A 26,661-nucleotide genomic window follows, 5' to 3' on the forward strand; every position below is an offset into this window, starting at 1 on the left:
ATGTCTTTCAAAGCAGGAACTCATATGTAGATATTGGGAGAAAGAAAATCTCTCTATTTCTTAAAAAAAAAAAAAAAAAAGAAAGCCTTGACCTACTTGAAAGCGATGATGTTAGGGTGCTTCAACTTCCTCAAATGCTTGATATCCGTCTCATTCTGTTCTCTCACTTTCTTGATGGCCACCTCCTCCGCTCGGAACTTGCCCAAGAAGACAGCTCCTTGGGCTCCACTACCCAGCCACTGCAGCTCTGAGATCTCCTCAAACGGCACCTCCCAAGTATCTAGGCACACAAGCGAGAAACAAACTTAGAGAGATCTCGGGATTTGCTCAGGGACCGTTCTATAAGGCCACTCTGAAGGTACCAACTTCAGCGTCACCCAAAATGATCTCTACCTTTGGACTCCCACCTGTAACGCACCAAAATATATAACCTTCCTATGGGTCTTGGTACAATAGATCAGATATTCTCATGTGTTAGTTCGTGTCATTTTCTTTAAAGATTTTATTTATTTGAGAGAGAGAGAGTGAGTGAAAGAGAAAGAGAGAGAGAGAGAGCACGAGAAGGGGGGAGGGTCAGAGGAGAAGCAGACTCCCTGCTGAGTGGGGAGTCCTACGTGGATGTGGGGCTCGATCCCAGGACCCTGGGATCATGACCTGAGCTGAAGGCAGATGCTTAGCTGACTGAGCCACCCAGGCGCCCCAGTTTGTATCAATTTTTAACCAATGAAATCAAGCAGATCGGAGATCTCCAATATACTCTCCTCCAAACAAAGCATATCTTGACATTCCCATGGCCCCACTTCCTCACTTCAAGCTTGCACGTTCAATCCACTTATCTGTCTCTATACCACTATCCCTATCCCATTACCCATTGTAAGTCAGTGTTGTTTTATTCCTCTTTGAATTTCTAATGTAGATGCTCAATTAATCTTTCCTGAATGAATTTTCAATGATACTCTCCCAAGGACCTAATTATGCACAAAACTTATATTCATATTTCCCTTTTATTGAGTACTTACTACGTGCCAGACACTAGCATAAAGCTTTATGTATCTCATGTGCTGATCCTTTCAACAATCTTGGAAGTCTGGCCTTATTATGGTTATTTATAGATGAGAAAACTGAGCCAGGGAGATTAAGTAACTTACCCAAGGTCATACAGCTGGTAAGTGGCAGATCTCAAGAATTGGCTGATTCCAGGGACAGTGCTTTCTCCACTAATACCACATTGCCTCTTGCGAAGTAATTGAGAGGGTCATTAGCCATAATAGGTTTACTCATATAGATGCAGTATTTTCAAGTTTCTCTCTTTCTTAGAATTTGATTTTCTTTGCACCAAAAAAGTAACAGGAGTCACTTCTAAGTGGTGACATTATTGATGATTCATATTATGCTCTTTATCCTATGCCGTATTTTTTTTTTTTACCATGAGCCTGTATTACTTTTGTAATGAATAAAATGCTATTTTATTTTTTATTTTTTTTAAAGATTTTATTTATTTATTTGAGAGAGAGAACAAGAGAGAGAGAGCATGAGACGGGGGAGGGTCAGAGGGAGAAGCAGACTCCCTGCCGAGCAGGGAGCCCGACGTGGGACTCGATTCCGGGACTCCAGGATCATGACCTGAGCCGAAGGTAGTTGCTTAACCAACTGAGCCACCCAGGTGCCCTAAAATGCTATTTTAAATGAAGCACTTCAAAAATTCAATCAATACATGCTCTAATCTCATGGAACTTAAAAAGGAGAATATGATCCATTGATCCATCTCCTTGTCCCCCTTTTTATCAGTGCATTGTCACTACACTGGTAAGAAATAAACATCAAAGAACGAGGAGTCCCATGGAGTGAGGAGAGGATAATGACAATGTTAAAGGTTATGGGGGATTTTCATTAGATCACCAATCACTAAAAGGTCACTGTTTGCAGAATACTGAACAAGGTAGTGTTGAGTCAGCTTTGAAGATATTCTGGTCTTGAAAGCAAATCAACTCACATCTACTATGGTGATGAAGCAGCAGAAAGAGGTCATCAGTACCTGGAAGGGAACTACATTTCCCTCTTCTCTCATTTTCTCAAACTTGAGAGAAAATAAATCCCGTATACTCTTAATAAAATGTGGCTTCTCATTACAGTGGTTAAAACATGACCTTCCAGAGAGGATGACATAGAGCAGAACAAATTATAGTGAGGGTGTTTGACAGCACAGATATTTAACCCATTCTTCTGTTCTGAGCAGATTAAAGATATCTGCTCTATTGAAGTTAGATAGACGCTACATAAAAACAAATTTCCCTAAAATACAAATAGCTCACAAACACGAAATCACCGAATAAACAAATGATACCAAGTGAGATGCGGGAGGAAAGAGTGAGTTATGGGCTTGACTGCTTTGAGGATCTTTCTGGCTTCGAATGACTGACAAGTGTAAAGTGTCTCACGCAGTCCCACTTTTATCCCCACAGGCTTATCTGTGTAGCACACACAGGACCCAGATTATCGATGGCATACTGTCAGAGGGTTTTACTCGGGAGAGGTCTGGTGAAGAACTAGACACAGTGTTACTTTGGCCATTCCGGGGCCAAATAAAAGGACTATTACTGGATTCTGGGGCAAGAACATCCTGGGCAATATTTTTCTGAAAAACTTTATAAAAGCCCAAGTTATCCTAATTTTTCATAACTACTAAAATACTAAAATTAGACCTCTTGTGTGTTTTTCCCTATTTACTCAATCTTTATTTATTGTTAAATGCTAGAAACACCAGCAAATATTAGAAAATAAAGTATGTTATCTGCAATCCCATTCCATATTCAGTTATCACCTTCTCTTCCAGTCTTTGCTCATATGTGTGCAGCTACGGAGAAGCGGTAGGTGACACATAATCTTTTCTACTTTTCTCATGTATTGTGTATCCCCCGTGTATATACAGTTTTCGTTATAAGCTTCAATAGTAGCTTACTGTACCCTTTTACCTTTTCCGTACTTAAGTCCTTCCATCTTTTTGTTTGCTGGCTTAAATTTGATACTTTTTTCTTTCTTTATATTATTTCCTCAGACTCAGTTCTTAGGTTAGAGTACAGTTTCCTGGCTTTTGCTATACATTCTAACTTGCCATACAAAAGGGCTTTGCTAGTTTTTGCTGACAGTAGTAATGCAGGAGTGTGTGTGTCCCTTTTACTTTGCCAGCAATGAATATTGTTGATAGTTTTTTGGGTTCTAAGTTATTTAGGTGTAAAGTAATGTTTTATAAGCTTGCACTACTTTATTTATTTATTTAAAAGACTTATTTATTTGAGAAAGAGAGAGCGAGCACGGGGGCAGAGGGAGAGGGAGGGAATCCCAAGCAGCCTCCTCACTGAGCAGGGAGCCCAATGCAGGGCTCAATCTCCCAACACAGAGATCACCACCTGAGCTGAAACCAAGAGTTGGGCGCTCAACCGACTGTGCCACCCAGGCACCCCAAGTTTGCACTACTTTAATTGCCAGTGAAGTAGAATATTTTCTCCACATTTGTTTAATGCTCACATCTGCTCTGCATGAATTGCCACATTTATGCTTTGTGCATTTATCTGTCGGGGGTCTCATAGTCCTCATAAATTTGAAGGAGTTTTCTATTTCTTTGACACATATTAAGAGAATGTTTTTTAAAAAGACTTTGTATTTTATGGGGCGCCTGGGTGGCTCAGTCATTAAGCGTCTGCCTTCGGCTCAGGTCATGATCCTGGGGTCCTGGGATCAAGTCCCACATCGGGCTCCCAGCTCAGCGGGGAGCCTGCTTCTCCCTCTGACCCTCTCCCCTCTCATGCTGTTTCTCTCTCTCTCAGATAAATAAATATCTTAAAAAAAAAAAAAAGAAAAAAGAATGTTAGCAATGAGGATGTGCAAAACTGGGGGCCCTGATAACTGACAGCAAGATAACGACATAACAATGGAACCTGGCTGTGTTCACTCCAGGGTTAATACCAGACTTTCTGCTTTTATAGAAAATGGAATCCTGTCCATTGGTACTCTTCCCCAGCTTCTATCTTCTGATTCATCACTATGACTATTATCTTAATTCCAATATCTACCATGATCTCTAAGACTGAGAAAAAGCCCCATGCCCACCCACTTTTAAGGCATAAGTTCTCCGTTGTTTGTATTCAGACATGGCTATCATATAATACTTGCTTTAGGACTGCGAACTATTTGGCAGTAAAAAATTTCAATTACACATACTACCTTACTTGGATTTCACTACCAACATACTAAATGGGAGATGAAGATGTCATTAAAATTTTTGAAAAATCAAGTGAAGTTTCCTCATAAGTACCAAATGCAGAGACACATCTGTTCTGTGTGCTATCCTTTGGTTGACTGTAATCCAGGATTAAAGATTAGCTCCCTGATCCCAGAGCTGACAAGGAAAAAACTACCTTAGTTTCTGGCTAGTGAATCCCTTTCACGGCCCCCCGCAACACCAGCCCACAGTAGGGTATCCTGTCATCTGCTGAAGAGCTAGGCAGCTATAAGCTGCCTTGTAAGCTTAAGCTGACCAGGACCGTTTCTTATTTACTCTTGAAATAAGCCTTTCTGGCAGTCCCATAATCAGAAGACTGATTAAATACAAGTTTACAGGACAATTAAAAAAAAATTTTTTTTTAAGTAGACTCCACGCCCATTTAGGGGGTTTGAACTCACAACCCTGAGACCAAGACCTGAGCTGAGATGGAGATTCGGACACATAACGGACTGAGCCACCCAGGCACTCCCCCCCCCCCAAATTTGAAAGGTCCTTTTGACAGACACATAGGATGTATCTGCTGCCCCTCTTTATGAGCCTGAACCTCGATGCTGCATTTGTATCCTGAGATCTCCAAATTACCACCAAAATAATTATTAGACTGGACAAGTTAAGACCCTAAAAGCCAAATGCAATTTTATCACGTAAGCAGATATTAGTAGGTTTTGTGTCTAAGCAGAGGAGAGGGAACTTTTTAAAAAATAATAAACTAAGGGTGGTTATCTCTGGGTTGTGGGATAACAAGTTATTTTTTATTTTCCTCTTTGTGCTTATCTTAATTCCCAATTTTTAAAATAATAATACTGTTTAACATTGAAACCCCCAACCTTTGTGTGACAAGGAACAACTTTTTAATTTCTTGAAACCTTAAGACCATAGAGGGGGAAAGAAGGGTGGAATGTGCAGGGTGGATGGGATGGGAGGATGTATGAAAGACAGTGAGACAGACAGACAGACCAACCCCAGGGACACAAAGACTTTCTGCATGTACAGGAATGGACGCTCTGACTGACAAATCCTGGAAAGCACACCGGGGATCAATTGATTTACCAGCAAATCCAATACACATACTGGGAAAGGGTATAGAGGGAGAGGTTTAAGAGAGGTATTGGTTTAAGAGAAAATATTTCAGAAATCAGAAAAATAGAACGCACGAGAAAAGTGGTCAATAGTGACTGAGGTCGACTGGCTGTTGTGGAAAAGCTGTCAACAGTCTCGACTGAAAGATACGAATATATGTGTATATATATATATATATATTTAATTTTTAAAAAGATTTTTATTTATTTGAGAGAAAGAGCTCACGAGTGGGGGGAGGGGCAGAGGGAGAGGGAGAAGCAGGCTCCCCGATGTAGGGCTCGATCCCAGGACTCCCAGATAATGATCTGAGCCAAAGTCAGATGCTCAACCAACTGAGCCACCCAGGAGCCCCAACATGAATATATTTCTAAGAGAGGGTCACAGAGTCCAACATTCAGATATAAAATAAATAAGACAGAATCTCATTTCTGGTCTACATTTCTGGTCCTTTCCAAAATTTCTTGATGAGAGAACTATTAACAATGGAATCATTTACATAATACTACAAATATATGTATCAAAAGCCTTAAAAAGCCATGAACCATTTTAACTCAACCATTTGTCTTCTAAAAACTTATCTTAAGGAAATCAAAGATATAATAAGAATGATCACAGACATAATGAAGGGTATGTGTGAAAATTAAGTAATAAACAGATGTTCATTGCAGTATAGCATATGATCACTAAAAATAACAAATTGCCAAGGAATAGAGGATTGCTTAAAGAAATCTTGGCACATTCACACAATTTAATACTGTGTAGGCATTAAAAATGCTGAAGAAGTATATTTCATGATATGGGAAATGTTCAAAATGTGAAGTGAAAAGGCATAATGAAATAGTTTGACTCTGTTTTTTTTTTTTAAAGCACACACACAGATAATAAGACTAACATAATATATACCAAAAACATTAATAGTGAAGACTGAGGATCATAGATAAATATTTTTACTTTTGGGGGGAAACTTACCTGTATATTCCAACTTAACCACATATATTATTTTTGCTATCAGGAAGAAAAAAATTCTTTTAAAGAATATAAATGAAGTTATAAAGAACACTAGGGCCATGTGTTCTCTTTCCTTCAGAAGCATAATGCTTGGATTGGAGTATATGAATATGCATGTTACACCGTGATGGGAGTTAATTTACTTTTTAAAAAGCTGTGGGATCTAGACATAATAATGCTTCTCAAGATTGATTGTATATTTGTTCTTTCCTCACAATGTGAGCTTTCTGTGCCTGGGCTGTAAGAAAATGATTCCTTTTTACTACAACCTAAACCAGGGCACAAGCTTTAGGCAGAGAACCATGTGGCGTCTGTCTGGTTTTGAGTTAATCCAGTGGCCATCAGACTTTTTGATTGCATGAACTTTCAATAAAAAAATTTGTAAACATGCACTAGGTGATTTATTTAAAAGTTATGTATCTGCACAACTTTATTAAAATACCAAATATATATGAAAACATGCATGAAAATAGAAACTTAAAATGATGATACAAGGAACAGGAGCTCTAACATTTTCTTCCTCGTAACACTGTAGATTGTCTTCTATGTACTCTACTTGACACCCCTAGACTGGACAGCTACAAAAGATGGGCTTTGGCCAGAAAAGACCAACCAAATGTGAATCTGTTCCAGTCAGAAGGTTTATAGGAGATTGGTATAGGGTATTCATCGGGCACTAGGGTTTTAATCCAAGGTTATCCAGGGAATGGTGGTGATGGCAGGGACTATTTCCCAGGTCCACACTCTACCTTACCTTGCTGCTGTAATTTGTAGTCAGTGGAATATGCCTTCCCAATGATATTCCAGACAGGCCTTAAGCATCCAAACAGTCCTTCCAGAAACCCACCACTGCCGCTGCCCGACCTGCTGAACTGAATCTTGATGTCTTCAGTTCCACTTGTGCTCTCTCCATCCACGGTGTTGCTGTTCCCCTGAGACATGGCCATCTCTGATTCATCTTGTTCCCTTAGCTGAAGAACGCTGTTCTCAAACTGGTCCCTGGAATCCTCACTCACGCTTGTCAACACTGTCGTGGTGATGGGGCAGTTCATGCTCTCGGTTATCTCTGTTTGTACCACCCCCTTTTCCTGCTGGTCCTTAAGGAGCTTGGGTGATGGGTGGCTCCCCACAGGTGTGAGTTCATCTTGTAGTCCGTTGAAGGTTCTGCTTTCACTCGAGGGTAAGTGTGAGGAAGAGGAGCAGCTCAGGTGCTCCTGAGGGTTGGCCATGGTGCCATGAGTGTGCCCAGGGTCCTGAGATGACACTCAGAGGATTATCGGGACAGAATTCTGATGCAAGAGAGGGCTCCAGAACCTGGGGAAGATAGGAGGAGGACATGAGATCACCCTTCTTTTAGTCACCCACACTACCACACTTCTGTTTATAATAACAAAAACACTGAAGCAATGGGGATTGGTTAAACACGGTATACATCCAAATGGTGGAATACTATGCAGCAATTACAGATCATGTTGTAGAAGAGCACTTACGAACCTGCGAAAACGTTCATGACATGTTAATATAAAAAATAGGTTAGAACAATATATACAACATAAGCCCTTACAATTTTTTAGTTTTTATTTAAATTCCAGTGAACACACAATGTAATATTAGTTTCAGGTGACAATATAGTGATTCAACACTTCCATACATTACCTGGTGCTCATCACAAGTGTCCTCCTTAACCCCCATCACCTGTTTCACCCACCCCCCCACCTTTTACTGGAAAGGACACACGAACACATACATAAGAAAAAGACTGGAAGAATATATCCCAAGAATTAACTATTGTTAACTATTAACCAAATCTGGGGCAACAAACTAAGCCCCAGTGCTTTAAACTTATTCTTTGCTTCTGATCTGTCCATTAGCACCAATTTCTCAGGGCCACCCAACCTCTGAAAATAAAGACATGGGATTGTCTAGATTGGCCAGTTCATGCAAATTCAATCTTAAATTTATTCATTGTATGTCAGAAATTTACTTTCTTTACAAATCCCTATATAATAGTTATTTCTTCCTTCACTCTGAATTAAACATTTATTTATTTTTTTTTTTTTAAAGATTTTATTTATTTATTTGAGAGAGAGAATGAGAGAGAGAGAACACATGAGAGGGGATAGGGTCAGAGGACGAAGCAGACTCCCTGCCGAGCAGGGAGCCCGATGCGGGACTTGATCCAGGGACTCCAGGATCATGACCTGAGCCGAAGGCAGTCGCTTAACCAACTGAGCCACCCAGGCGCCCCCTGAATTAAACATTTAGAATATGTTTAATAGGAACCAGGGTATAAAGAGAATCTCACTTTATGGAGGGGGCAAGAAACAGACCAACAATGATTGACAGTACAGTGCTTATCATGAATCAACCAAGTGCTCTGGGAGCACAGAAGAGGGAGGGATACTTTCAGGGCTAGCTGCCCAAAGGTGGTAACTATTGATCAGTGTTAGAAGTGTAGAACCTCATCGGGTTGGCAGGAAAGGGGTGAGTGAGAGAAGAGGGAGAGGATACCACAGATGTGGAGAAAGTATGAACAAGGGCAAGGATGCATGAAAGACTATGGAATATATGACAAATTGAAGTGGCTGGAATGTAGGGTTATGTGTATATATAGAGAGAAAGATAAGAAAGGAGAGAAAGTCAGGAACCAGGGGCACCTGGGTGGCTCAGATGGTTAAACCCCTGCCTTTGGCTCGGGTCATGATCTCCATGTCCTGGGATAGAGCCCCACGTCAGGCTCAGTGGGGAGTCTGCTTCTCTCTCCCTGTCTGCCTCTCCCCCTGCTTGTGTTCTCTTTCTCTCTCATACTCTTTCTCAAATGAACACATAAAATCTTTTAAAAATTTTCTTAAAAAAAAGACAGTCAGGGACCATTTTGCAAGGAGATTTGTATGCTAGGCTAAAAGGCTTGGATTTTATCCTGAAGGTGACACGGGTCATAGTATCCCAGATTGGGGGTTATGGATAAAAAGAAACTACCCCTATGTTATTAATTTCTCATCTGAATTACTGAGATCCAAATTTTAAGAGTTTTTTTTCATTGCCGTATCCTATGAGTAGCTTGTGTGAATGAACCAATGAAAATACCCTATCCTTTGAAGACTCATTCATTCATGTAAATATGTATTGAGCTCCTATTATATGCTACACAATGTGTTAGGAATTAATGAATGGTACATAGGCTTCTACTCTATAGGAACTTACAATCTAGAGGGAAAGACCAATTGATAATAAGAGTCACATGGTTAGATATATGGTACACAGACATGAACAAGGTGCAACAGGAGCTCAGAAAAATAAACATCAAATACGTCCAGAGAAGTCATAGAGGAAATGTTGTTTGGGTTGGAGGGTAAACCAGGTAAAAGTGAGACTAGACATTGCAGGAAGTATTGGGGAGCAGCAGGAGATAACTCTTATAAAAGGTAGCCAAAGGTCAGAATGTGGTGGACCCAGATGACAAACTAAAGTTTTTGGATTTTTATCCTCAAGACAACAGAGAGCCATTAAGAAATTTTAATCGGGGGAGGGATTTGGTCAAATTTTTAATTAATTTATTTATTTTTAAAAGATTTTGAGAGAGCACGCATGCATGCACGCGGGGGGAGGGGAAGAGGGAAGAGACTCCCCGCTGAGCAGGAAGCCCCATGCGATGCAGGGCTGATCCCCGGATCAGGACCCCTGATCATGACCTGAGCCGAAGGCAGACACTTAACTGACTGAGCCACCCAGGCGCTCCTCAAATTTGTAATTTAAAATTACATCTATAGAAGTAGAGGTTGGATTGAAGGGGAAACACTGAAAGTCAAGATGTCACTTAGGAGAAAGAGTTCAAGTGGGAATGATGAGGGCCTGAACCAAGGCAGGAGCAGTGGTAATGAGGAGGAGGAGAAAGATTGAAGAGGTAGAATAAGCAAGATCTAGTGATTGATTAGACCTGGGTGTGGGTAAGGAAAAGGGAAAAGAGAGGAAGACTTTCAGATAACTTACTTGGGATAATGGATAGATGGGCAATATCATTAACTGAGATATGAAATAGCAGAAGAAAGAAAGGTTTGGAAAAAAAGGTAATTAGCTCAGTTACAGACATGGAGGGTTTAAGTCCTATTGTGTGTGTTAATGCACTGTACCAGGCTTTTATTTATGTTATCTGATTTTAAAAAGACACTTTGTAGAGAGGGATGTGGGAGGATGGGATGGGAGTGCTCCTTTAGCTCAAGGCAGAAGTATCAAAATAATACAAGGGTGAACCCAAGTTAAATTAAAAATATACTTATTAAATAGATACTAGGAGCTGTGCTTTGCACTAAGCTAAGTTCTGTGGATACAAAGCATTACTGTTACAATTACTACTTCTAATGATAAATGAGACAAAGTGTCTTACAATTTACACAGCCCAGTATGCATAATCAGCAATATACTGGTAAAACAGCTCTGCAGAAAACAAAACAAAACAAAACCAAAAAAAAAGGAAAAAAACACCGGGACACTCTGATTTGTAGTGTTTACTGATTTCTCTGGTATAAATACTCCCACCATGGCAGATTTCAAGCTAATAATAGTTTAGTAACCTACTTGCAAAGTTTCAATCGGCTCTTACAAATTGGTGTGTAAGTCAGCACCAGCACTATAATCCTTGTAATAGTGTCATTCTCATTTTACAAAGAAATAAAAAACTTTTTAAGGTCATAAACTGGGTAAGTGGTAGAGCAGAAATACAAATATGACTCAAAATTCAGATTCCCAAATTCCCTTGCTTTTTTTATAACACCATAGCACCTCTTATAATAACCCCTTGCTTCCTTAGAGTGCTTCACAGGTTAATAAAGTGCTGTGGGCTATGATTTTTTTTTAAGATTTTATTTATTTATTTGAGAGAGAGAGAGAGTGAGAAACAGCATGAGAGGGGAGAGGGTCAGAGGGAGAAACAGACTCCCTGCTGAGCCAGGAGCCCGATGTGGGACTCGATCCCAGGACTCCAGGATTATGACCCGAGCCGAAGGCAGTCGCTTGACCGACTGAGCCACCCAGGCGCCCCTGTAGGCTATAATCTTGATCTAAACATTTGATCCCTGTGCAAGGAAGTCAGGGCATGGAATCATTATGCCTAGTCTTCACAAAAACTAAGGTCTACAGAGAGGTATTTTGCTAAAGGTCATGGAGCCAAGATTGAATACCAGATTATTTTTCCTAATTCCAAAACTCTATCTCTTACCGACACATGTAGTCTCTGTAAGACAAAGTTCCTTCCTTCCAAAGCTTATAAACTACTTAAGGAGTTAATAATTACATGGAAGGAATTGCCTCCTCCTCTCCCTTCCCCCCATGACAAATGTGCCGTGTTCTGTTATACAGAGCTGTGCAGAGGGCAAACAGTAATGGGGACTAGAGTAGTTCACTCAGGCTGAATGAAAGAGGTAGGATTTGAGATGAACCTTTGAAAGGAAGATGATTTGAGACCCACAGAAGAAAGGAAGTCAGGCAGCCACATGCAGAAGAATGAAACTGGACCATTTCCTTACACCACACACAAAAATAGACTCAAAATGGATGAAAGACCTCAATGTGAGACAGGAGTCCATCAAAATCCTAGAGGAGAACACAGGCAGCAACCTCTTTGACCTCAGCCACAGCAACTTCTTCCTAGAAACATCGCCAAAGGCAAGGGAAGCAAGGGTAAAAACTTGGGAACTATTGGGACTTCACCAAGATAAAAGCTTTTGCACAGCAAAGGAAACAGTCAACAAAACCAAAAGACAACCGACAGAATGGGAGAAGATATTTGCAAATGACATATCAGATAAAGGGCTAGTATCCAAAATCTATAAAGAACTTATCAAACTCAACACCCAAAGAACAAATAATCCAATCAAGAAATGGGCAGAGGACATGAACAGACATGAACAGACATTTTCCAAAGAAGACATCCAAATGGCCAACAGACACATGAAAAAGTGCTCAACATCAGGGAAATCCAAATAAAAACCTCAATGAGATACCACCTCACACCAGTCAGAATGGCTAAAATTAACAAGTCAGGAAACGACAGATGTTGGCGAGGATGCGGAGAAAGGGGAACCCTCCTACACTGTTGGTGGGAATGCAAGCTGGTGCAGCCACTCTGGAAAACAGTATGGAGGTTCCTCAAAAAATTGAAAATAGAGCTACTGTACGACCAGCAATTGCACTACTGGGTATTTACCCCAAAGATACAAATATAGTGACCCAAAGGGGTACATGCACCCCAATGTTTATAGGAGCAATGTCTACAGTAGCCAAACCATGGAAAGAGCCAAGATGTCCATCAACAGATGAATGGATAAAGAAGATGTGGTATATATATACAATGGAATATTATGCAGCCATCAAAAAAACCCCCGAAATCTTGTCATTTGCAATGATGTGGACGGAACTAGAGGGTATTATGCTAAGCGAAATAAGTCAATCAGAGAAAGACAAGTATCATATAATCTCACTGATATGAGGAATTCTTAATCTCAGGAAACAAACTGAGGGTTGCTGGAGTGGTGGGGGGTGGGAGGGATGGGGTGGCTAGATGATAGACATTGGGGAGGGCATGTGCTATGGTGAGCGCTGTGAATTGTGTAAGACTGATGAATTACAGACCCGTACCTCTGAAACAAATAATACATTATATGTTAAAAAAAAAAAAAAAGAAGAAGAAGAAGATAGCAGGAAGGGAAAAATGAAGGGGGGGAAATTGGAGGGGGAGATGAACCATGAGAGACTGTGGACTCTGAGAAACAAACTGAGGGGGGCGCTTGGGTGCCTCAGTCGTTAAGCGTCTGCCTTTGGCTCAGGTCATGATCCCAGGGTCCTGGGATCGAGCCCCGCATCGGGCTCCCTGCTCGGCGGGAAGCCTGCTTCTCCCTCTCCCTCTCCCCCTGCTTGTGTTCCCTCTCTCGCTGTGTCTCTCTCTGCCAAATAAATAAATAAAATCTTAAAAAAAAAAAGAAACAAACAAACTGAGGGTTCTAGAGGGGAGGGGGGTGGGGGGATGGGTTAGCCAGGTGATGGGTATTAAAGAGGGCACTTATTGAATGGAGCACTGGGTGTTATATGCAAACAATGAATCACGGAACACTACATCAAAAACTAATGATGTAATGTATGGTGATTAATATAACATAATAAAATAAAATTTAAAAAAATAAAATAAAAAAATAAAAAGAAAGGAAGTCAGGGAGGCTAAGAGCATTAGAAGAAGCAAGCAGAAACCACCAGGGCATGTGTGAGAAGGCTGGTAACTCAGAAATAATGAAATTAGCCAGCTAATGTTGGGAGCAGTAACAGTAATGCCTTACCTTCGTATATGGGCTCTGAAACCTTATGAAATAATGCAGATGATTTTTCCCTTTAAACAAATCAGAGAGATGAAGTTGGGTGGGATGAGGTTAGGTTGGGGGGACTGAAATTCTAGGGCATGCAGAAATTTAGGGGCTAGGAAGCTGCCTGGGAATGTAAGGCTGGAGGGAGGGGAAAGAAAAGATAGTAATAATAGCTGAAGCCCTCTGTTACAGCAACAGCTATTTGCTGAATTGACCCCGATTTCCCTCACCCCATCCTCCCCACCCCATTCCTTTTAAGCTGATCTCTCAGCTTTGACATTACTGATCCCTTCGTTTGCTTTTCTGGCTGATCTCCTGCCACAACCTGGAGCTCTCTTGCCTTTGGCCTCTCTTACGTTGCTCTGCCTGAGGTCTTTTAGGACTGCTGACTTGATCCCATCTGACCTGGCCACTGCCTCAGCAGTTACTTCCCATCTGCCTTTGCTGTCGGGACTTGTGGTTACCCTGTGCAGCACGGGGTGTACATTATGCTTTTGGCTCACATCAAACTTGAGGATAATGCAAATACCTAAAAGTGTATGTGAATTTCAGCCAAACACCTATTTGTGCAGTTTGTTCTTTGAAGCAAACTACAGGACTTTATGTTAATTCCGGTAAATTTCCATTTTGTCCGTCTTTATCCTGAGTTTCTCCCTAATGACACCATATTGGGATGGGCTCATACCAAAAAGTTAGAAAAACACGAGTTTGTTTTGTAATCTCTACCCCTTTCTAAGAGGTTAAGGATGCACGTGAAGTAGAGTTGTGCCCACTGGCACTGCGAATGAGTTAAAGGAAGAGGATTTCAGCACACTCATCACACTCGGTTTGGTATTTATCAAGGAATGTCTATCAAGGACTATAGTCCAACCCACTTGCTTCACCTCTGAGATGACATTCATGTGTCCAAATTCAAATTCATAGGATACTGCCGACTTGCTTGATACAACAGCTAATCAGCAGCAGAGCTGGGATGAGTCCTCCTTCCTCATGCTACACTCTTTCCCTGGTCTGGTTGTTTGTTTATGCAGACAAAGAGAAACAAATAGCTACGATATCATGACCACTGATGAAAAAATAATAGTAATTCGCAGTGTTATTCTAGATGTCCTAGAGCTACTCCCAAGGAAGGACAAGCGCCCACCTAGAGGGGTGACTGCACCAGTCAACAGAGCAGTGAGAGGCCATCCAGCTACTGGTAACTCAGCTGTGCTCTGGGAGGGGGCAGAGCAAGAGACCCCTCGAAGCACGTCTCAAGATGTGTGTAGTCCCAGAGGCTTCCCTCTGCCCACCAAGAATATCAGGTCCCATCTCCACCAACAAAGGCAGAGAGATGGAGAGGCACAAGAACAAAGGGGAAAAAAATCATCCCCATGACTCTCTTAAAATATGATCAGAGCTGACTACGTTTAAGAAGAGTGTGGGAGGATAAAATTGTCTAACTTTTACCTGTGTGTACGTGTACACCCACACACTGCCATTGCACAGTGGAGAAGCTGGTACGTGGAAACAAGGAACACAGGCAGCCCCACCATCTCTGCTCTGTCTTTTGCCCTCTCTGCTCCTCTCTCCCTGCCCAGATTTGGCTCCGGTACCCTCGTGGCAACTGACGGTTTGGATCTTTTGATTCATGAGAAGTCAGAACTAGTATTTACTAGAAGGGAACTGAAAAAAATGAGGCAAATTTTTTTAAACATCGAGAGTCAAATGGAAAAAGCTAAGCAAGAGCAGGAGGGTACAAGGGTGAGGTTGGAATGTCACTTTTATCAGCAGGAAGCTCTCTGGGGAGGGCGGCAGGGGACGTGATGCTGCTGCCATCCTTAGGGGCTCCTGAAGCTACCAGGAGCTCAAGGTAGTGCCCTCCAGGCACACCTCCCTTGCCCTTTGAATTTCTCAGTCTCAAGAGGAGGAAGTGGTTTGTGCAAAATTAGTAAGCAAGGGTTGGAGACGGCGGCAGCTGTGCATTTGCCAGGGCACTGCCAATTTCTGGAAATTACCTTGGCTTTGTGCCCAAATGGATTCAGCACAGAGGAAAAGGGATGGGAGAGGCAACGTGGCCAAATAGCCCTTGAATTCTTGTGCTTTTATTCTATAATACAAATACAAACTCCCCAAGTTGCTAATACAGGGTAATTTTATAGTAGATCCGATTTCGAGTTTTCTATCATAAATATGTGCAAACCAAAGATTTTGGAAAATTTTACCCCATCAAGTTTTCAGTGTGACTAAAATTGAATAAATTTATAAATTAAGAATTAGTGCTGAGATTTCTTGTGTGGTGCTAAGATCTTCCCAAGCTGTCTTCTCTTCACTTGGCATTTTCTTGCTTTACAATGAACACAACTCTGCCATCTCTAAAATTCATATAACAATATCTAGAGCATAAGAGGGACTTCTGCTATTAGGGCATCAGCCCATTTTAAAACTGGGATTAAGCTACTTGTTCATAGTAATAACACATATTGATCTTCCCAGGATAGAGGTCTGTCACTGAGAGGTCTGTCTTGATTAGAACTTAAAAAAAATTAGACAGCTTTTTCTAACGGAATTAAAAAATCCTAAGTATGTATTTACAATCAGATCAAAAGAGTGGCCTACACATCCCTCCAAAGCAGCTCCAGCCACATCTCATCCAGCAAGCAGCCCCAGCAGGGACCAGCACCACTCCAAAGTGACTCCTGCCCTGGGGAGAGAGGAAAAGAACCACACGCACCAGGTCCACTGCAGCCAAGGCAGGAAATCTTATAACTGGCAGTGTGGAGACAGTGCCCTGCTCTGACTACCGGCCTTGCCCACCCACAAAAACCTCTCAAAGGCAGCACACGGAGAGAACCCTGTAGTTCAGGGTCACTGCCGCCCTGGGGCAGAAGGATTGGAGGCAGGTATCTGGTTTGTCTGCAGGGCCTGCCCACCAATGAAAGCTTCTCAAGGGACAATACCGGGAGAGCGTCCTGCAGCCCAGTGTGACCTGGGCAAACCGGTTGAGAGGGCAGGTATCGGGTCTGACTGCTGACACTGCCCAACTACAAGCCCACAGCGGCCTCAGGCAGGCCCTTAACAGCACAGACACCAAACCTGGCCCTCAAGCGGCAAAGTGAGCCACTGCAGCTGACTGGACGGAAGGCAAACGAGGCTCGGCCACAGCAGTGGGGGCCCAACACGGGGCCTGAACTCACGACCCTGAGATCAAGACCTGGGCTGAGATCAAGAGTTGGATGCTTAACCAACTGAGCCACCCAGGCGCCCCTTTATACAGGTTTTTGGGTTTTTTTAAGATTTTATTTATTTATTTGACAGAGAGAGCGATAGCAAGAGCAGGAACACAAGCAGGGGGAGTGGGAGAGGGAGAAGCAGGCTTCCTGCCGAGCAGGGAGCCCGATGCGGGGCTCGATCCCAGGACCCTGGGATCATGACCTGAGCCAAAGGCAGACGCTTAACGACTGAGCCACCCAGGCGCCCTATGTAGGTTTTTAAATGCATAAAAGATGCTTTATTTTCAAAGTTGTAGACTATAAACTTATCAAGAAATAGCAATCTGTAAGGCTCCCAATATACCTTAAGTGCTAAATGCTACATACCTCAAATGCTTTATTTCTTGACCAAAGGAATGATTTCTCTATAACTCCATAAAACTTTAATAAATAACATGTACTGTTATAAGTACAAATATTCCAGGATAGAATCAACATTTTGACCTAAATCTGACTTGCCATATGAAGCAAATCAATAACTAAATAAATGCACTTAAAATGTCTTAAATAATAAGACACAGACATATATGCCTTTAAATATACAAATATTAATATAAAAATAATCATATACGCATTCCAAGCACATAAGAAAATAGGTTTAAAAGGTCAACAGTAGTTATCACTGTTGTTCTTTTAAATTTTCTTTATTTCCTCAATTTTTTTTTTCTAAAGACTTATTTGTTTTGAGAGAGAGAGAAAATGAGCTTGAGGGTTGGGGAGGGGCAGATGGAGAGGAGGAGAGAGAGAGAAGCAGATTCCCCACTGAGCATGGAGTCCCGACTCAGGGCTCAATCTCAGGACCCTGAGATCATGACCTGAACCGAAATCAAGAGTCAGACCCTTAACTGACTGAGACACCCAGATGCCCCTCCCCAAATTTCTATTATTAGCACACATTACTTAATCAGAAGTTTTCAATCCAAATCTGCTGCTTTAAACACACAGACTAATGAGCCAACTTTACTACTTTTGCATATAGGAAAGATCACATGAAATGTTAAGTACATTGTTGGGAAGCCTAGTGTAAAAAATGTAAGTAGTTCAGGAGAACAATTGAAATGACAATTGAAATCATTTTAAAACTATTATTTAAAATTATTTTTTCAATTGGGAAATAATTTTAAAGCATGCATGATAGCCCAAATCAATCCACTTAGAACCTTCTATGGCTTTCATTATATGGAGAGCAATACTGTGAGGGGATAGGAGGGAAAGGACTGCAGGAAGACAGACCTGGATTCAGATCCTCATCATTAAGTCACCCTTAACTCTCCAACTCAATGTCATTCTATCTATAACTGGTGATAACAACAGATCCCAATTCATAGAATAGATAATTACATGAGATCATGCATATATAACACGCCCAGTACACACTGATTCCTCCATGCCTGTTAGCTCTCCAAATCTTTAACTAGAAAAACTAGAATAAAAAGACGTATGTCAATATGCTCAATATACATGTGAAATCAAGGGACATGAGAGGAAGGGCAAATGGAGGACAAATTTTTCTTTTTTTTTTTTTTTTTAAAGATTTTATTTATTTATTTGACAGAGAGAGACACAGCGAGAGAGGGAGCACAAGCAGGGGGAGTGGGAGAGGGAGAAGCAGGCTTCCCGCGGAGCAGGGAGCCCGATGCGGGGCTCGATCCCAGGACGCTGGGATCGTGACCTGAGCCGAAGGCAGATGCTTAACGACTGAGCCACCCAGGCGCCCCAGGACAAATTTTTCTTAAGGAAAGTAGAAAAATGAGAAAAATGGTAAGAGGAGGGAGATCAATACACTTAGAAATTGAGACACACTGAGCTTTTAACATTCATTTGAAATTATAAATGAAGGCACAAAGAATCAATAAACAGAGAGATACGGGGTCAAAAGGGCAAAAGTAAGATGGAAAACAGGAGAGGAAAAGCCCAAATGTGTGCAACTTCTTTTTCATATTTAAATTCCTTTGTCTTTAATTTAATTATAGCAGCTGTTTTTACATTCCAGGTTTTATCTAAATTAGGAAATAACAAGGAAGGCTGTAGGTAGCTATAATGTTTGGGAGAGTATTAATGCTACATCATTCTGATACTTGGGAGAAAAAACTAATTCCCATGCTTCTAACATTGCATTGTTAAATTAGGAGTTAATTTCATTGATTCAAGAAAATATCTCTGCAGATACCTGCTATCTGCAGGTCCTCTTTGGAAAAATGTCTATTCAGGTCGTCTGTCCTTTTTAAAATCAGATTGTTTGGCTTTTTTTGGTGGGGGGTGTTAAGTTATATAAGTTCTTTACATATTTTGGATATTAACCCCTTATCAGATATATCATTTGCAAACATCTTTTCCCATCCAGTAGGTTGCCTTTTCATTTTGTTAATGGTTTCCTTGGCTGTACAGAGAATATTAAAACAGATTTGTCCTTGGTTATTTCAGGGCTATAACCACGGAAAAAGGAAACCTTAAAGTTGTCCCAAAGGATGGTTATTTCCATTTTATAATGAAAAGACATTTATTTCCAAGGGGTTAAGTAGAACAACTTAGCCCAGAAATAAGCAATGGCCTGTCCTGCAGGATTTGACCTCACTATTCATTGGCCCCAGGCCCTGAATCCCCTTTGACCATTTTTGTGTCTCTATGCCTCGTCTAGTTTGAAAAAAAAAAAAAGGATCTAATTTGAAGAATCCCAATAATCCTCTCACTAGAAGATAGCATGAGTAGCACAAGTTAGTACTCTGATGTTGACAATAAACACATAATTAATACTTACTTCTCGTAAGTATCACGATCTTAACATACACAGTAACTACACTTGTTTACTATGTCACCTGCATCTTCCTTTGTAGACTAGGTATGTTTCTTTCTCTTTTAATATTATTTATTATTAGAGAGAGAGAGAGAGTGCACACGCATGAGAGTGGGGAGAGGGGCAGAGGGAGAGAATCTTCAAGCAGACTCCCCGATGAGCACGGAGCCCAGCGTGGGGCTCGATCTCATGACCCATGAGATCATGACCTGAGCCAAAACCAAGAGCTGGACGTTTAGCTGACTGAGCCACCCAGGTGCCCCAGACTAGATATGCTTTTAAAGAACAAAATAAGCAGAATCTAATTAGAGATTAATTCATATTCCAAATGTACTAGGGATTAAACTGAAGGAAACTTTTTATGCTGTACATAATCATTTTTCTGAATTAAGATTTTCTGAAGTCTGTGTGGTTACTGTTTGTATGATGAACAAGCAGTAGAAGCAGGCACGATCACTGAAGTAGGACCCTCAATTAGCCTAAGCCCTGGCAAATGGGGCAAATGAGGAGAATTCAATGAGACTGCTTACAAAAGGCAGGAGCAGGAAGAGCAACAGGGATAGTATTATGCCCCAGAGCTAGGAACAGCCAGCAGGCTTTAACTGGGGAGGGGAAAGAATGATCACCAGAACCTGGAGAGTGTGGCTACAGAAGAAGTTCATCCAACAAGAGCTGCAGCCTTTGGTATGAGCAGTGCAACCAAAGTGCACTGACCTGAGAGGGAGGGAGCCAGGGAAGTTAATGCTGAACCCCAACCTCACTCTCCTCTTGCTTTCAAAGAGCCTGCAGGTGCTTCCCATTGGTTGAACCTAATAGAAAACCAGAGGGCAAGGAAGTCCACCGATGCAGTCCATACAAGTCAATGTCCAGAGACACAGAACAGGGTGCTTTGAGAAGGGCAGGAAGTGGATCTGATCCTAAGCACCATACCAGTGGAGATCCTGCTGCTAAAGGCAGAGACATAAAGGTCAAAGCTGGAAATGCAACCCACAGTGCTGAGCCTCAGCTACTAAGAGGTCTACCTCTGGCTTCTGAATCTTTTGGTTTGGTGAGAAAACTTGAACTCTCGTGTCAGTCATGGGCTCTACAGCAGTTGGGTGTCCGTTGGACAACTGTCCAACCTGGGCTGGGGAATATTTTTCTCTCTAAACATATAAAATTCTATTTATTACATTTAGGTCATCCATGAATCTCAATACTGTAAAATATGTTCCCCAAAAAGCATCTCATCAATGAAAACTAAATGATATCTATATTGTGATTAAATACTTACTGTGGGGGCACCTGGGTGGCTCAGTCGGTTAGGCGGCTTCCTTCAACTCAGGTCATGATCCCAGGGTCCTGGGATCGAGTCCCGCATCAGGCTCCCTGCTCACTGGGGAGTCTGCTTCTCCCTCTCCCTCTACCCCCCACCCAACCTGCTTGTGCTCTCCCTCTCCCTCTCTAATAAGTAAATAAAACCTTTAAACAACAACAAAAAAATACTTACCGTGGAGGCAGTTTGCTATACAGGGGTTCTGAAAAAGGGGCATCTTCATGGGATTCATGTGAGTATTAAATGAGATAATGGACCTGAAAGTGCTTTTTAAGCTACAGGGTAGTATTCTGATGCTAGTTGTTGCTATTCAAATATATGCCAGCCATAGGGAGGTGACGGATAGTGTACTGCTTGATAAGAGTTGGTTAGCTTTGCTGTCAGAGCTACTGTTCACGACTCTAAGCAAGTGAGAAAGAGGAGAAAATCTTTTTGAATAAAACTATATTATGAAAGTTCTCTTTTCCCATTAAATTTACTGTCATTATTTGGACTATTTAGTTGAATAGTAAAATATAACTGAAGTAGGGATATGAGTAGAACACATTCTGCACTTGTTTTATTCTATATAACATTCAAACCAAATAATACATTGCCAGCTTGGTATAACAGAGTTACTGAAGAGCATCAGTAACAGATTTCCAATGATATATTTGGAATGTCCCACAAAGCAGCAGATCCTGCACAGGGTTCCTGTGCAAGTCCTCCATGTACTTGGCAGGCAAGAAGTCATCAAGGGTCCTTCTGCTATCCTCGGATTGCTTAGGAATGACAGAATCATAGATTGTTAGAATTGGAGGGAGCAAAGATTAGGTCATGACTCCTATTTTTCAACAGAAATAACTCATTACTTTGTAAATTCACCAGGAGCTAAAGCCAAGTAACATTTATGTCTGTACCTTGTCCCTCTTCTTTCCCTTCTTTCCAGCCTCAACGCTTAATTCAGAACCTGATATAATATGATGTAATTTACTTGTTGGATGAGAGAATTTTACATATGCAAAAACTCACACATTCACACAGAGAGAGCAATGTGATAAACAGTATATTAATAACAACAGCTAACATTTGTTGAGATTATTGCCATTCACTTCTCTGACCACTTCACTTACATTAACTTTTTTAATCCTCACATCAACCCTTTGAGAAAAGCATTATTATTACCCTTGATAAGAACTGATAAAGAAATCGAGGCACAGGAAGTTCAAATAACTCATTACAGCTTACTAAGTGGTAAAGACAGGAGGTAAGCCCAGCTCCACTCCAGTCCCAAAGCCTGAGCCTGAGTCCAAGTCCATGGCCCACTCTACTGTCAATATTATAATGGGCGTCTGTTTAATTAAGAAATGTCTAAATCAGAAAAATATGGATTTGACTCACATTTTACCTTGAGCTGAGGTTCTATGTTTAGGGTAAAGCTAAAAACTCCTAGCAACAAATAAAGTGGAGAATTCTAAAATATGCCCACCTTCTGTAGGGTTTACTCCATTATATTTTAACATTTAACTTCTAAACCCACACTAAAACTGTAGCTTCTAGTCATATGTGGCTATTTAACTTAAATGAATTAAAATTAAATTAAATTAAAAATTCAGTTCCTCAGTTGCCCTAGTCCATTTCAAGTGCTCAGTAGCCACATGTGGCTAGTGGCAACCATACCAGACGGTGCAAAATAGGACACTGCACTTCCATCACAGATAGTTCTATTGTACAGCTGTGCTCTATATGTTCTACTCGCCTTAATAGATTTGTTTTTTTGTGAGAACTGATAAAGATAGTAGCTTCCCTTTGTACATGAGGATTTGTTAAATGCATAGAACTCCATTACTTCTTTTAAAATAACAGGTTTGCTATCAAATTTTAGTAATATCTGTGAATGAAATTATTTAAATACAGCTCATTCCAATGACTTTGCCAGGATCAAATTAGAGGTTTTTTTTTTTTTTTTTTTTAAGATTATTTATTTATTTATTTGAGAGAGAGAGAGAGCGCGTGTGTGCATACAAGCGGGGGGAGTGGCAGGCAGAGGGAGAAGCAGGCTCCCCGCTGACCAAGGAGCCCAATGCAGTACTCGATCCCAGGACCCTGGGATCATGACCTGAGCCAAAGGCAGGTGCTTAACTGAGTGAGCCACCCAAGCACCTCAAATTAGAGATTTTTAAAAAGGATTTTCCAAGGGATGCCTGTGTGGCGCAGTCGGTTAAGTGACCAACTCTTGGTTTTGGCTCAGGTTGTGATCTCAGGGTCTTGAGATCGAGCCCCATGTTGGGCTCTACACTTCGCACAGAGTCTGCTTAAGGATTTTATTTATTTGACAGAGAGAGAGAGCACAAGCAGGGGGGGCAGGAGAGGGAGAAAACAGGCTCCCTGCTGAACAGAGAGCCCAATGCCAGGCTCCATCCCAGGACCCTGGGATCATGACCTGAGCTGAAGGCAGACGCTTAATCAACTAAGACTCTCTTTCCCGGTCTTCCCTCCCTGAACCCAAGCATATGCACGTGCTCTCTAAAATAATTAAATAAATCTTTTAAAAATTTAAAAAATAATAAAAGGATTTTCCAAGAGACCATAACCAGGTATCTAAAATTATGAGAAAAGCCAAAGGAATAATTTTCAAATACCTAAGTAGTTTCAACAGTCATTTGTGGAGAATTTCAAAGATGAAATTGTATTATTGCTATTTTCATAATTATCCTTCCTTGAAGTCTCTAATCACAAGACTAGTGTAGGTGAAAGGCAGAGAAGTAAGGGAGGGCTAATGGAGGGAAGGGGGAACAAGACCAGAAGTTTCTACCAAATCACCAACAGCTCTTGTCTCTTCTCAGACAAGACTGTATTAGAGATAACCATGATAAAAACTCCAGGAGGAGCAAGGAACTCTAGACTCTGGATCCAATGTCCAATTTTAATTGAGAAGTAATCAAAATCGTATTAGTGAAAGATCCCACTGCTTTAGACTTTTAACTTAACGTTGTTTTGTTCTCCTTACTCAACATTGTTTTTACTCACAGAATCAGTCCTGAGTTTTAATTTTTTAAGATAATGATTCAATCCAGATGATACCCTAGAAAATGTACCCTAGAAAATAGAACATTTTGGGCTTTACCAAGAATAGAAATTTGAAATTGGCAAATCTCAATCATTTTTCACCTGGCCCATGTCATTGTTTTGGAAGGTGAATTTGACTTTATGCTAGAGAGTAATCTAAACCCATTCTTTAATTATTCATTGGGGTAGTTTCCATTTCTATTTCCAATATATAGCTGAAATTTGCAGACTACTAAAGGATCCTTGGTAAGTCCCATCTGTCCAAGATCAGGATGACAAGGAAGAACATCAATAAGTATTAAATATTTATTCTAAGTGTTAAAAAAATAATAAATGTACAAGACAGTTCTAATGGAAAGAAAAATAAATGCAGAATAACTATGATAGAAAACAGGATGTAGTCCCTCAATACAAAGATTTATATTACATAGGATAGAATTTAAAGACATATTCAGCTGCCTCCCTTCAAAAATTATAATCTGAACTCATTATGAGTGCACATTTTCAAAATATGTGTTTCTAAAAAGTTGTGTATAAATTACATTTTTAAAATAAAAGAGCTAAAATTTAAAAATCCCCAATATAAAGTACTATTTGAAGTAATACTAGTAAATCATTTGCAAGGTGGAAAACCCTTTTGAAATGGTAATGATTGCTTTATTATTGTACTTTTTTGTTAATTTGATTTTCTTCTGACTCAGTGTCTGGTATGAAGCCACTAGTCAACTCACTAGCCATTGCTTCTCATGGCTCTTAGTAAATCAGTCTGAGTAGTTAATATGTCCTTATCATTTGTCCTGGACTGGGAACCAGACAACCAAACTTGTTTAAAATGTGTGCAAAATAATAGCAATTAGGTTTTGTACAAAGGCTTGAAGAATCTTCTTATGAGTAAACCATGAGGGTTGGTATATGGACTTTATGATGTCTATTATGCCTATGTGGAAATACCCCCCCCAGCCCCCCGCTGCCCTTTTCTGGTTCTAAATAACTGTTGGCAAACTTACGTGTATGTGTGTTTAGCTGTTCTTAAAATATAGCATGATCTATAGTCACACACCTTATAAAGTGAGGACAAGAAGAGACAACCGGGAACCTACAAAATGGAGAACCTACAAAATGCCAGTGGCCCTTTTGGCCATATAATAGCTTTGAAGGGGGCAAAATTGTTTTTTGTGACTTCTACTTCCAAAAGGAATGGATATAATATAATCGTCACTTGCTTCCCTTCATAATCCATTAAAGAATCTTATTCATGTGTTGAGCTTATTTTCGTATTAAACTTAATGCCTTTATTTTATTACTAACACTTAATATTATAAATGATCTCTTTAATACGTATGTTTCTTTCACTAGAAGAGAAGCTTGCTGAGGGTAGGGTCTATCTTATTATCTTATTACTGTTTTCCCCAACACCTAGCATGGAACCTGACATGAATAAAGTTCTTATGAATTCATGAATTGAGGTAAAAATGCCTTTAAAAATTTAAAAGTAAGACTTTTAAAAAATGTGTTCCAAATGCTTTTAAGCTTCAGGTGATGCTCTTGAAGTCTAGAATTCCAGAATTTATGCACCATGATTTTATAAATATCACCTGTGTTCTTCAACACTGATGGGTCTTAAAAGTTCCAGCCTACATTCCTAAGGCAGGACACATACATCCCTTGAATCATTTCAATTGCTTTTGATCCATCTCCATCTCCAACTTCACTTCATCTTTCCTTCAGATTACCACTCAGAATCATGCTCCAAATGTCACTGATCCTGTGGTTGTAGATTAAGGAGAGGAGACTGGTTTTTATTTCATTGCTAGACCCCTTCTGATGATGTCCAACATGCTAGTGGGTCATGATCATACACTGAGTACATTTCATCAGTGAATAACTTGCCATTACAGCAAAATTCCTCCCAGGACCATAATGAACCAGACCATGATGAATATTATGAGTAGTTGTTTTCCCCACGTCCCATTACATTATGCTTATGACGCGTTGTAATAGGAAAGAATATGGTTTCGAGTTGGAAAGACCTTATTTGAATCCTAGCTTTGCCACTTACCTAGCTCTGTCATTTACTTCTTCAACAAGTTATAGAAATGCCTCATTTGTATATTGGCATTAATAAGCCTCCCTTTTAGAGTTGTTGTAGATGCAAATCAAACTAACAGGCATTTTTTATTTACAATAGTGAAGACATAGAAGGAACGTAAGTGTCTATCGATAGATGAATGGATAAAGAAAATGTGGTATGTATAAATATACAATGGAATATTATCCAGCCACAACAAAGAATGAAATCTTGCCATTTGCAACAACAGTGGATGAGACTTGAGGGCATTATGCTGAGTGAAATAAGTCAGCAGAGAAAGACATAACATATGATCTCACTTATACATGGAATCTAAAAAAACAAAGCAAAAAACCCATGTTCACAGATACAGAGAACAGATTGGTGGTTGCCAGAGGCAGGGGGTAGGGTGGGCAAAATGGGTAAAGGCAGTCAAAAGGCACAAGCTTCCTGTTATAACATAAAT

General features: G+C 40.5%; 1 protein-coding gene across 13 annotated transcripts in view; it reads right to left on the reverse strand.

Moving 5' to 3' along the window:
- Positions 1–26,661, reverse strand: part of MAP3K13 (mitogen-activated protein kinase kinase kinase 13) — a 165,235-nt gene that overhangs the window by 37,543 nt on the left and 101,031 nt on the right. For all 13 annotated transcript variants that reach the window (XM_032406986.1, XM_032406985.1, XM_032406984.1 and 10 more), the window contains 2 exons: positions 7,125–7,684; positions 97–280 (listed from right to left, as the gene is read on the reverse strand). In XM_032406986.1, the coding sequence (XP_032262877.1) occupies positions 97–280; positions 7,125–7,599 (659 nt within the window). In that variant the 5' untranslated portion in view covers positions 7,600–7,684. The remainder of the gene's footprint in view (positions 1–96; positions 281–7,124; positions 7,685–26,661) is intronic.

The sequence above is a fragment of the Phoca vitulina genome, unplaced genomic scaffold (genome assembly GCF_004348235.1).
Source record: "Phoca vitulina isolate PV1807 unplaced genomic scaffold, GSC_HSeal_1.0 scaffold8, whole genome shotgun sequence".
NCBI lineage: Eukaryota > Metazoa > Chordata > Mammalia > Carnivora > Phocidae > Phoca > Phoca vitulina.